We start from the raw sequence: 13,059 nt of genomic DNA, 5'->3' as shown, positions 1-13,059 counted from the left end.
GCCAGCGGAGATGTGCTGCCCTATTGACACTGTAACAATGTGGGTGCTCTCCCCGCCCTGTTGGTGTGACGCCCCCTTAACCTCTGGGGATGGGGAGGCCCCCATGGGCCGATCCGTCCTTGGCCGCTCGGCTGAGCCTGCGAGCCAGGGGGGCTGGACGATACCCCGGCACAATGAGGGGCTCCAGACACAGGGAGCGGTGAGCTGAAGGCCAGGAGAGGGGAGTGGGAGAGAGGAGGGAAGGAAGCGCGGAGTGGGGCATTGTCGGTGGAGCGTGACCTCAGGGCGATGGCATCCCTGACTCTCCAGCTCTCTCTCTGCCCCAGGTATTCCGAAGAGGAGATCCGGCAGAAAGTGGGGACCTTCCGGCAAATGCTGATGGAGAAGGAGGGAGTGCTCACCAGGGAGGACCAGCACGGGCGCCAGATGTGAGTATGGAAGGGTCACTCAGCTGGGCAGGGGTGGGGGATGCACGGGGAAGGATTGAATTCTCACCTCACCTGTCCTGGGCTTCGTAGTCTCTTGTCACGCCAATTTACCCCCCTCTTGGGAGCAGATCAGGATCCACTGACCCAGGGCAGTTCTCCTTCCCTTCTCTCCCCGCCCAGTAAATACAATGGGGAGCTGCGTTCGTGCCCCCATCACGTTGCATAGGCTGACGGTGGAGGAAGTGAATGGGTCTGAGATTGTTACCTGGTGTTTTCAGAACCCCCAGCAGGGGCACGTTAACGATTTCGCTCTGGTTGATGTCAATGGGAACACAGCAATTCCATCTGATAAGATTCGTGTAAGTCAGCGTGCTCTTGTCCAGCACAGCAGTTTGTGAGATTTAAGCACACACAGATCTGAGCAATAGGTTTAGAACATCCCAGATATTTACCCAACATCTGGAACGGTACTGAGGAATTCACAGCAGGTTCACAGTGGCCAGCTGCTCACCTGCCAGGGAGAAAGGGTGTCAGGGAAAACGCCGCTCAAGATGGCTTCAGAGGACTGCTCCAAAGTACGCTCTGTTCGCTAATTTTTTATAACTAACTTTTACAAAGCACATAGGTCATAATGACCCCTCCTGGATCATCACTTTTCCTAACTTTTAATACACTTTTTAATATTAGCGGCGTCTAGATTCAAGGTTTTCCAACCACCAAGGTTTTCAGTCTCAGCTGTTTACTTGTCTGCCCCCCTCCTCCTATTCTAATGAGCAGAAACTGCCAGCTAGGTATGACCTTGCTTCTGAAAGCCTGTCTCCAAATTAACCCTTAACTATGTGGTCTATTTCATTAATTGATGGTGGCTAAAAGCACATAATATGGGTGCAATTAGCTTGATCACATTCTGGGGTATACACACCCCTCAAATCCAGGGCAACAAGATCCCAGAGGCCTGGCTGGCCTCCAGACTGTACGGAGCCCGGCTTTCTAAACTTGGCTTAGATTCTGTGGTCTGGCCAAGCAACCCCCAAAGAGTTCCCAACTCTCCTGGGAAATCTCACTGCATGCGATACCTCTGCGGGTTACTCAGATAAATAATGGTGCACGGGGAGGATGAGCAGTGATCTCCCTTCACCACAGCAGAGGTAAAAAATATATAAAGCGAGGCCTTCTGTGCCCTTATGCCCATGGAGAACGCCTAGTTTTATACCGCACTGTTCATCAAGAGATCTCAAACCAAGGCAGTCGGTGTCATTACCCCCATTTTACAGATGGGGAAACTGAGGCACAGGGAGGGACCTGACTTACCCCAGGTCAGCCCGTGGCACAGCCAGGAAGAGAACCCAAGTCCCTTGAGTCTCAGCCCTGCGAAGAGGCCAGGGGTTTCCCAGCTCAGGCAGTTCCAAGCTTCTGGCCACTTCCTGCCATTCCAGAAAATCTCTCCTCTGCTCTTCTCCTGTCAGTCACTGTCTTTTCTGCTTCGGTGAGGCCATGGACCGGTGGGGTGCAGTTGTCTGTCAGCACTACTGCCACCCTAGGGGTCCAGTTCTGTGCTGCGTGTCACTGTCCTGAAGTTGCACCCATGTAAACGGAGAGCAAAACTGTGCTCCAGGTCTATGCTAGGAGAGAAAGTCTCAGCAGCTTGGGGTCTCACTCACCTCTCCCACATGCCCATCCTCTGCCAGTTTGGGGCAATGCTTCTCTTCTACATGGCACTCCCAGTGGAGTGCACTCCCAGTGCCATTTGTGCCCTGGCCCTTGAAATTAATTGCCAGTGTAGTGGGTCTGATCCGGGTAAATCTGGAGTAACTCCATTGACTTCCACAGAGCCTGACATCAGTTACTGTTGTGTAATCAATTACACTACCTGCCTTGGCCCCATTTTGCTAGGCACTGCACGGAATTTGGTGTAACCAGGGGTAGGTCAGTATCAATCCAGAGTTGCCCCACGCATTTTTCACTTCGCATCTTGTGTAAATCCAAAGTAACACCACTGGCTGCACTGAGGCATGCGAACACACTGACTTCAATTACACTGCTCCACATCGGGAGTGACTCCTCTGAAGTCAGAATCTGGCCTACGATAACTCCCATCCTGTGATGTGTGTGTCTCTCTGGAATGGGATGAAGGGGTTTTCCACTCTCAAATCATTCAGGTGACAGCTTGTGCTGCAAATACCCCGATTCCTAGGTTCTGATTTCATTCCCCCTCTCCTCTCCCTCCTCCCCTGGTGCAGCTCCAGGAATATCCCTGTCACCGCTTGGTTCTGCCCCAGCTTGATTGTGATTTATCTGTGAAATGTTTAATGGCACAGTGAGCACAGTTGGCAAGCCACACATCATCTATCAGCCTGGAAAGCAGGTCACTCTGGGACAGGAATAGATCCTGTAGGTTCACTGAATATTAATGCTTCATTAGGCTCAGGAAATCAGGGCAGTGAGAAAGAACTGCAGCACGGGGGGATGGGATCGGGGGGGGGCAGAAACTTCTGCAACCACACCCCAGCCGAAAAGCACAGCTGGGTACAGCTCAAAGTGTACCTGGGTTTCAGCATGGGAGAGCATCGCAAAGCCTTGCTGAGATCTGCTCCCTTGCTTGATCGCTCACTCTAGGGGCTGGTGGAAGGACTCATCAGGCAAATCCAGCTGCAGTCAGCAAGATCTCTTCCCCAAGGGAGGGCTTTCTGAATAAGGAAGCAAAATAAGACCCCAGGAGTGGAAAGTGAATAGAAAAACACTTCCCAGTTTGTAGATCATCCCAGCCCTCTGGTCCCTGGGCCTCCATCTCCACCCTCTAAGCAGCCTATGTGAGCTTAGATTAATCCCTTGCTCACTAGGACCTTGGCAGCATTCATGCTTTGCACTGTAATTTTGCAGAACTGGGGTCTGGAGGGGGCCAGATCTTAAGCTAGCTTACATGGGCACTGCTCTGTTGTTGATGCCGGGTTACACCTGCTGAGGGTTTGGGCTCCTCCTCCTGCTGACGTCTCTGCAGTGTGCGTATGCGGTGGGGTGACCGGTCGAACTATTTGCAGACTTTGCAGTGTCACAGGGAGTTCCAAGGGGAGAGAAGGGCTGCGAGACTTGTGAAGCACATTGGAGAGGAAATGGAGCTGTCTGGCACCTGGTCGGCATGCTAGAAATTCTGCCAGTTATGGCACTGCTTTCTCTGAGCTCACCCGCCCAGACATGGATCTTAATTTGAGGCCAGTTTGCTTGGGGAGTGCCATAAAGCGGGAGCGGGGGGTAAGCGCAGGCCAGCGTCTAAGTAATAAAAAAGCAATCTTGTGTGTCACACTCCAGCTGCGGTGAAGGTAGCAAGAGTCTGGAAGCTTAGTGCAGGATTAGCGAATGGGTTTGGGAAGGAATTCAAGTGTAGATGTCGCTCTCAGGTTATGCTGGGCAGAGGGGGCGGCAGACTCACAAAGAAGAAACCCCAGCTGATGACTGTAGTAGCGCTGAAGAGTCCCACTCATGGCCCAGGACCCCATCGTGCTAGGTGCTGTACAATCACAGAACAGAGATGGTCCCAGGTGTAAGTGAGGTGGATATTATTAATGTTCTTATTGATTTGTACGTCAGCAGTGCCTGGGGCCCTGGTCCTAGACCCCATTTGTACTTGGAGTGGTACAGACACATCAGAAAAGGACAGTCTCTGCTCCAAGATGCTTACAAGCTAAGAATAAGAACAAAAGAATGGCCACATTGGGTCAGACCAAAGGTCCATCTAGCCCAGTGTCCTGTCTTCTGACAGTGGCCAGTGCCAGGTGCATCAGTGGGAAAGAACAGAACAGGTCATCCATCCCCTGTGGTCCATTCCCAGCTTCTGGCAAACAGAGGCTAGGGACACCATCCCTGCCCATCCTGGCTAATAGCCACTGATGGACCTATCCTCCATGAACTTATCTAGCTCTTTTTTTGAACGCTGTTATGGTCTTGGCCTTCACATCATCCTCTGGCAAAGAGTTCCACAGGTTGACTGTGCATTGTGTGAAGAAACACTTCCTTTTGTTTGTTTTAAACCTGCTGCCTGTTAATTTCATTTGATGACCCCTAGTTCTTGTGTTATGAGAAGGAGTAAATAACACGTCCTTATTTACTTTCTCCACACCAGTCATGATTGTATAGACCTCAATCATATCCCCCCTTAGTCACCTCTTTTCCAAGCTGAAAAGTCCCAGTGTTATTAATCTCTCCTCATACAGAAGCCGTTCTATACCCCTCATCATTTTTGTTGCCCTTTTTTCAATTCCAATATATATTTTTTTGATATGGAGCAACTAGATCTGCACGCAGTATTCAAGATGTGGGCGTACCATGGATTTATATAGAGGCAATATGATATATTCTGTCTTATTATCTATCCCTTTCTTAATGATTCCCAACATTCTGTTGGCTTTTTTGACTGCCGCTGCACATTGAGTGGACGTTTTCCGAGAACTATCCACAATGGCTCCAAAATCTCTTTCTTGAGTGGTAACAGCTAATTTAGACCCCATCATTTTATATGTGTAGCTGGGATTATGTTTTCCAATGTGCACTACTTTGCATTTATCAACATTGAATTTCATTTGCCATTTTGTGAGATCCCTTTGTAACTTTTCACAGTCTGCTTTGGATTTAGCTATCTTGAGTACTTTTGTATCATCTGCAAATTTTGCCACCTCACTGTTTACCCCTTGTTTCACCTCATTTATGAATTTGTTGAATAGGACTAGTCCAAGTACAGACCCTTGGGGGACATCACTGTTTACCTCTCTCCTTTCTGAAAACTGACCATTTATTCCTACTCTTTGTTTCCCATCTTTTAACCAGTTACTGATTCATGAGATGACCTTCCGTTTTATCCCATGACAGCTTACTTTGCTTATGAACCTTTGGTGAGGCACCTTGTCAAAGGCTTTCTGAAAATCTAAGTACACTATATTCACTGGATTCCCCCTTGTCTACATGCTTGTTGACTCCCTCAAAGAATTCTAGTAGATTGGTGAGGTATGATTTTCCTTTACAAAAACCATGTTGACTCTTCCCCAACAAATCATGTTCATCTAGTGGCAGTAGTTCAATATAGTAGTTTTACCCTGCAGAGGTGTCCACGTGCTGATGAATTTTCATGCATTACCCCTGGGGATAGAGGGGAATTGCTGAGCTGGGATGAGGGCTCTTCTACACTGCCTTGCTAACAATCCCTAGTACTTCAGGGGCACATTCCCTCTCCAAAACATTTTACAAGCATTGAGCCCAATCTTGGTTCAGCCATTTCCGAGTACAAGGTTAGGGAAAGATACATTGTTTTGCTGGTGGTAAAAAAGCCTCGTGACCTTTGTTAGAAGCTCTAGCGCCCACCAGGCTTTGGAGCAAGGACTTTAAATTTGGCAGGGGGCAGCCTTTGTCCCGGGGCTCTGCCTTTTGTTGTCCCTGTGAAAATCTCCCCAAATTAGGCCAAGCTATAAGCCTCTGAAAAATTACAACTTGCGCATAGTCAGAAGACCCTTGCTCGAGCCCAGGCTAATTCTCAAACCTTCCATCCACACTGAGCATGGTCCCAGCCCAGAGCTGCAGTGACCGGAGCAGGTCCTTCCCTGTATAATGCTATGTGCTCTGAAGAATCAGCTCCTAGCAATGAGAAGAAGACAAACTATTGAATGGCCGCAGTTCAGCCCATTCACTGAATGAGTCTGGGGTCCTGTGCCAAAAATAATATGGGGGCATGTAATTAAAGACTGGCTCATGCTGCGTATGCACAAGGGGGTCAGATTCAGGTTGCCCAGACAACTTTAATGCTGGCATTTCCTAATTTCTGAGTGCTTGGCTTTGCAACCTTCATGTTCTTTTAATGCCGTTTAGGTGTATGTGCTATATACCAACAGCACGGAGCTCTTTGCAGCCATTGAGCACCAAGAACCATAGAGAGCATCTCAGCGTCAGCAGCGTTCTCTCCATTTTACAGATGGAGAAACCAAGGCACACAGAGATTAAAGTGGCTTATCCAAAGTCACTCAGCAGGCCAGTGCAGAGCCAGGAATGGAACCCAGGACTTCTGATCATTGTTCCTACTGCCTCTGAGTTCCTACTCCAGCACTGTTTTCTGACCCCCTCTAAACCACCCAAACAGCTCCCCTCCCCTCCTGTTAATCTCCTAAGAGGCGCCCTGCTGTTACTGAAAAAAATCTTACCCAGGTTTCAGGAGGAGAAGACAAAAAAAAAATCATCCAGGCAGCAAAAGCTGGTCCCAAACGGTTAAGTAAAGCTAAGGGGAGAAAATCTTCAGATGGGATGATTTTAGTAAGGGACTCCAGCCTGGACAGCCTAGCATGGGAGCTGTTCATGGTACTGATTGTTATCACCTGGCCAAGTCGTCAAAATCCAGCAAGAATTATATTTATTTACTCTAAAGGCATCGCCTGGCCTGCATGCACATCCAGGCAAAAGTCTTCTTGAAATGTCACACCACTCAATCACTGAGAAACACGCCACTGGGAAAATGAAGGCAGCTAACCTGAGAAAAGCCTTTCAAATACCAGCCACCGTCCCTGTCTCTCTGGCGGGCAGCTGGACAGCCTCCTGGGAGGATGGATAATTTGCAGTAGAAAGGAAGAGAGCTGGCTTGTACGTTGAGTCCACAACACCCTGGTTTTCACTCCCTTAAAACAGGCCATTGTTCACTCGGCTCTTAATTGGGTGAAACTCCCCGAGTGGCCGAGGTTCGTGTGCATGGGGAGAGGCTGCCGCTTGTCATCCCCTGCTCAATGGCTGCGGGGGGGAAGGAGGCACAAAGTGAGGCTGGTTTAGAAGAGCGTTTATCAGCCTTAATGTAAATCACATCATACAAATCCATTGCTGTCGGAGTCCCAGGGGAAGCCTGAGCTGGGTCCTGCCAGCTCTGTTAAATGCAGTTTCCAGCTGGCAGGAATGTGACACTAGTTATCATGTGATGCTTAATGAGCGGCCGAGGAGCCATCTTCCAAGCACTGGATTAGTGTCAAGGCTTTGGGCCTGGTCTGTCCCTCAGTGCTGGTCAGGAGTCAGTGAAATTGCCCTAGGGTGCAACTAGTGAAGGGAGGGGAGGATCTGCATGCAGCGCGTGCCCTGCAAATCCCACCTCAGCACCAGGCGCCGGCTCCGAGCAGAGCTGTCTGCCCCTGCCTGCTGCATTATTGAACATGATTTACCAGCCGATTCAACGCGGGAAGGCCTGGGTCAGCTTGGCGGCCATGGGGACGGATGCTCTGTCTGTCTGTAGAATGGGTACAGCCCAGGCAGCTTCCCTGTGCTGCCCTGCCAGCCCGATGACCCGGAGAGACCAACCTTAGGGCCTAGATGGAGAATTCTGTCTCTGAGGCCCATTCAGCCCTAGGCCTCTTGGCTGAGGCTACCAGCGCAAGGGACAAATGGGACAGATGCTTGGCCACTAGGAACAGACCTGCCCAGCGTTTTCCCTGTAGGCCCCCAACGAGCCATCCGAGGGGAACAATGTGGAGTCACTGCCCACCTGCTCCAGTTTCAAACTCGCCAGCTAGAGGGTCTCACCCTAACCTATCTCATCCCCACTTTCATTTCACTAAGAGCTGGTTCAGGCCAGTCCTTGTTTGCTGCCCCCTTCCAGTGGGGAATATGGGATCTTGAAATGCTGGAGAACTGGAGGGTTTAGAGCCAGGGCCTGACTTTTAGCCCAGCCTTAACTGCGCCTTTGTTTCTGAGCTCACCGTGATTTGCAGATGCTTTGGGCCCCGATTCTGCAGTTTGACCTAGCCAGGCAGAGCCCCAGGGCAGGCAGGGGAGATGGGCCCTGTCCTGGAGAGCGACAGTCTAAACACACAAGACAGACCCATGGTGGGGGAAAGGCAGTGCTATTAACCCCATTGTACAGATGCGGCACTGAGGGCCAGATTTTCAAAAGCACTCTGCACCTCCCATTGTTCTCAATGACAGCCGGCCATTTTTGAAAAACCAGTAAAAAGTAAAAAGTTGTGTCAGTCCAAGATGCTGGGGGCTGAATTCTTTCGAAGAGCTGGGGCCAGGGAGTCAGTAGGATCAGACTCCAAGCTACTCTATGCTAGGCTAGTGCCTTAGCCATCCCGCTCCACATCCTCCCTCCCTAGGGGCTAGCTTGCGACACCCTTTCTCCCAGTGAGTACTACCCTGCTCCTGGAGTAGCCCCATTGAAATTGGGGCGTTTGCCGAAGGGGTGAGTTTGAGCAAGAGTATCCAAATCTGATTCAGATGTCACCCGGTTTGCTGGTGCAGTGGGGCCCTTAGGGATCAAATTCACTGTGGGTGGTGGGAGCAGAAGCCAGTGCCTGGAACCTTTCCCAGCGATCCTCCAGGCAGGGAGCATCCGAGCCCAAGTCCAACGAGCCTAAAGAAGATGCTGCGTTTAAAACAAGTCACAGAGCTGCCTGTTCCCACCCTCTGACGCTCTGCCTTTTCCTCTCTCGTGGCTCTGGCTTGCTGCGCAGCTGGAAAACATTTTGTTTGTACTCTTTGATGATTCGCTGGTGTGGCTGGTGCCTCAGCAGGACACAGCCGAGCCTTTGTGCCCTCGCACCTACCTGTTCAAACCTCCCCCCGAGCCGGACGAAAGCGAAAGGGCACTGCTGTTACTGTTTGCATGCAGAGGCAGAGGAAGGCTCGGGTCAAGTTTTCACACTGCTCTGGGGTTTGAGAGAGGACTGGAGAACAGAGAGATGGGGGAGACGCTGCTTTTGTTATTGGAACTAGCTAGATCAAAGCTAGCTCGGGTATGTCTGCACGTGCTCGGATTGCAGTGTAGACAGGGCTAAGGCTCTCCTGACTCCAGAGAGAGCATGCACTTTCCAGCCGACAGGCCTCTGCTGGGAGCCGGGCTGCCTGCTCAGGGCTCACGGGGTCAGCACGGATTTCTCATGCGCTTGCTGCAGCCAGATGCTTTGGAAAACCCTCCCACAGTGCCCCTTCTCTGCTGGGGGTGCCCCGCACACCAAGCTCCTGGTGCAGGGGGACTGCAGGGACCTGTCTGCTGAGTGCAGGGCTCTCGCTGAGTCCCACTCCCCTGTGTGGCACTAGTCCCTTTCCGTCCTGCAGGGGAGGGTCTGCCTGGCAGCATGGGGAACTGCACTGAATCTCCTCCAGGATATGTGGGATTTTGAGGCTCCAAGTCAGTGTGCCCATTCCCACAGTGCATTTCACCAGCCATCTTGCCCAGACTCCTTGATGGCCGAAGCAGGGAGGTCAAGTGGGTTGTCTGTAACCTGAACTCTTTAAACCATGATTTGAGGATTCAGGAACTCAGCCAGAGGTTCAGGGTCTATCACGGGAGGGGGTGGGTGAGGTTCTGTGGCCTGCGATGTGCAGGAGATCAGACTAGATGATCGTGATGATCCCTTCTGACCTTACAGTCTATGAGTAACAGATTTTTTAGACAAAGGAAACGCAGTGGATCTAATTTACCTAGATTTCAGTAAGGCGTTTGATACCGTGCCACTTGGGGAATTATTAGTTAAATTGGAAAAGATGGGGATCAGTATGAAAATTGAAAGGTAGATAAGGAATTGGTTAAAAGGGAGACTACAGCGGGTCATACTGAAATGTGAACTGTCAGGCTGGAGGGAGGTTACCAGTGGAGTTCCTCAGGGATCAGTTTTGGGACCAATCTTATTTAATCTTTTTATTACTGACCTTGGTACAAAAAGTGGGAGTGTGCTAATAAAGTTTGCGGATGATACAAAGCTGGGCTGTATTGCCAATTTAGAGAAGGACAGGGATATCCTACAGGAGGATCTGGATGACCTTGTAAACTGGAGTAATAGTAATAGGATGAAATTTAATAGTGAGAAGTGTAAGGTCATGCATTTAGGGATTAATAACAAGAATATTAGTTATAAACTGGGGATGCATCAATTAGAAGTAACGGAGGAGGAGAAGGACCTTGGAGTATTGGTTGATCACAGGATGACTATGAGCCGCCAATGTGATATGGCTGTGAAAAAAGCTAATGCGGTCTTGGGATGCATCAGGCGAGGTATTTCCAGTAGAGATAAGGAGGTGTTAGTACCGTTATACAAGGCACTGGTTGAGACTCACCTGGAATACTGTGTGCAGTTCTGGTCTCCCATGTTTAAGAAGGATGAATTCAAACTGGATCAGGTACAGAGAAGGGCTACTAGGATGATCCGAGGAATGGAAAACCTGTCTTATGAAAGGAGACTCGAGCTTGGCTTGTTTAGCCTAACCAAAAGAAGGTTGAGGGGCGATATGATTGCTCTCTATAAATATGTCAGAGGGATAAATACCGGAGAGGGAGAGGAATTATTTAAGCTCAGTACCAATGTGGACACAAGAACAAATGGATATAAACTGGCCATCGGGAAGTTCAGACTTGAAATTAGACGAAGGTTTCTAACCATCAGAGGAGTGAAGTTCTGGAACGGCCTTCCAAGGGAAGCAGTGGGGGCAAAAGACCTATCTGGCTTCAAGATTAAACTCAATAAGTGTATGGAGGAGATGGTATGATGGGATAACATGATTTTGGCAATTAGTTGATCTTTAACTATTCATGGTAAATAGGCCCAATGGCCTGTGATGGGATGTTAGATGGGATGGGATCTGAGTTACTACAGAGAATTCTTTCCTGGGTATCTGGCTGGTGAATCTTGCCCATATGCTCAGGGTTTAGCTGATCGCCATATTTGGGGCCGGGAAGGAATTTTCCTCCAGGGCAGATTGGAAGAGGCCCTGGGGTTTTTCGCCTTCCTCTGTAGCATGGGGCACGGGTCACTTGCTGGAGGATTCTCTGCACCTTGCAGTCTTTAAACCATGATTTGAGGACTTCAATAGCTCAGACATAGGTGAGAGGTTTTTTGCAGGAGTGGGTGGGTGAGATTCGGTGGCCTGCGTTGTGCAGGAGGTCGGACTAGATGATCATAATGGTCCCTTCTGACCTTAATATCTATGAGTCTATGCAGGAGTAGTGGCTAGTGCAGAGGATGGGGGCCAGGACTTCTGGGTCCTAACCCTGATTCTCCACCTCAATTACTGTGTGATCAGCAGCCAAGTGTTCAAACCAAAGTGTTCAGATTCTGGGGTTAGGCCCCCGAAGCCATATTTAGGCATGCAAAGAAACGGCCCAGTGTTCAAGCAACCACAGTGCCCCTGGGAGAACCAGGCCCAATATCCAGCCGGCTCACTGCCGTCGGGCTCCCGAGGTTGAACGTGGAGCTGTATTGTCCCTCTGCACCCATGTCTCCTGGTCAGTGGGACAGTGATACTGCCCAGCCCTCCATGGGTGCTGCACGCCTCTTCATGGGTGTCTGCAAAGAGCTTTGAGATCCTTAAACGAAAGGTTGCTGCCGACATACAAGTCACCAGCCCCCATCCTGTTGCCCTTCGTTGTAGCCCATGGCAAATCCCCTTGTTTTCCATGGGAACATGATTGCACCCATTGGCATTAAGCAGATAAACCCCTTGGTGGGAGGAAAGACACCAAGGATTTCCCTCATGCCGTTCCTCTCATTGACTGTCTTCTCCCAGCTTCTCTGCAACAGGCAAGCCAGACCCTGCCCCATCTCGACTGGCCTCAGCCAGCAGCTTGCCTGGGTATCCCACACAGACTAGCTTCAGTTGACACTAAAGCCATCCCACCTTCAGGTGGCCATATGTGACCTTCAGAAAACCTTGTCCTACCACTCCAGGCGACCCTAACCGTTCCCAGGTAACCTACATGGCCGCTGTGCACGCTCTCACTCGCCAGCGGTGAGATCTGTTACCCTGGCAATTAACTTCCACACGGCCTCCAACCCCAGATGGACTGAAGGTGACCGTCAGTAGCTCCAAATGTCCCTCTGGTGGCTCAGGTGAGCAGCTCAAAATCCTAGGTCATCTTAGGCAGCTCCTGCCAATGACCAGATAATCCTGCTGAGTCCCCAGATTGCTGTTCAGCCTTCTTTCTCCTCAGATAATCCATCCCGGTTTTCAACAGAACACCGGCTAAGCCCCTTCAGTGATAACCTGGCATAACCCTCTCCCCGTGATCTTCATTGACTTCCTCACCCCCTGCTTATCCCGGATAATCCTTCTGTGATCTACAGAGGGACCGCACATGCCCCAGGGAACTGCAAAAATCCAGGCTAACATCTCCAGCAACTCAAGATATCTCCTGGGCCCTGCATACCCGCAGCTCAATCCTATTGACCCCAGCCAATGGGGTATGACCCCACTGAACCTTTATATTGACTTTATTTTGCGACCACTGTAGTGATCTCAGACAGAGCCTGCAACATCCTCAGGCTGTCTTTATGTGTTCTAACTGATGGTTGGGGTAGCAGCCCTGACCATCTTGGCTAATAGCCATTGATGGATTTACCCTCTAGGAACTGATCTAATTCTTCTTTGAACCCAGTTATACTTTTGGCCTTCACAACCTCCCCTGGCAGTGAGTTCCACAGGTTGACTGTGGGGTGTGTGAAGAGGTACTTCCTGATGTTTGTTTAAAACGTGCTGCCTATTCATTTCATCACATGACCCCTAGTTCTTGTGTGATGTGAAGGGGTAAACAACACTTCCCTATTCACTTTCTCCACACCAGTCATGATTTTATAGACCTCTGTCATCTCCCCCCTTCGTCGTCTCTTTTCTGAACTAAACAGTCCCA

At 50.1% G+C, this 13,059-nt stretch overlaps 1 protein-coding gene across 2 annotated transcripts in view; it reads left to right on the top strand.

Annotated features, from left to right (window-relative positions):
• Window positions 1-13,059, top strand: part of SRRM3 (serine/arginine repetitive matrix 3) — a 178,697-nt gene that overhangs the window by 120,277 nt on the left and 45,361 nt on the right. For both annotated transcript variants that reach the window (XM_074974574.1, XM_074974575.1), the window contains exon 4: window positions 327-428. In XM_074974574.1, the coding sequence (XP_074830675.1) occupies window positions 327-428 (102 nt within the window). The remainder of the gene's footprint in view (window positions 1-326; window positions 429-13,059) is intronic.

The sequence above is a fragment of the Natator depressus genome, chromosome 17, assembly GCF_965152275.1.
Source record: "Natator depressus isolate rNatDep1 chromosome 17, rNatDep2.hap1, whole genome shotgun sequence".
Taxonomy (NCBI): domain Eukaryota; kingdom Metazoa; phylum Chordata; order Testudines; family Cheloniidae; genus Natator; species Natator depressus.
Note: the sequence above shows the minus strand (reverse complement) of the source record. Positions and strands in the feature narration are given on the sequence as shown.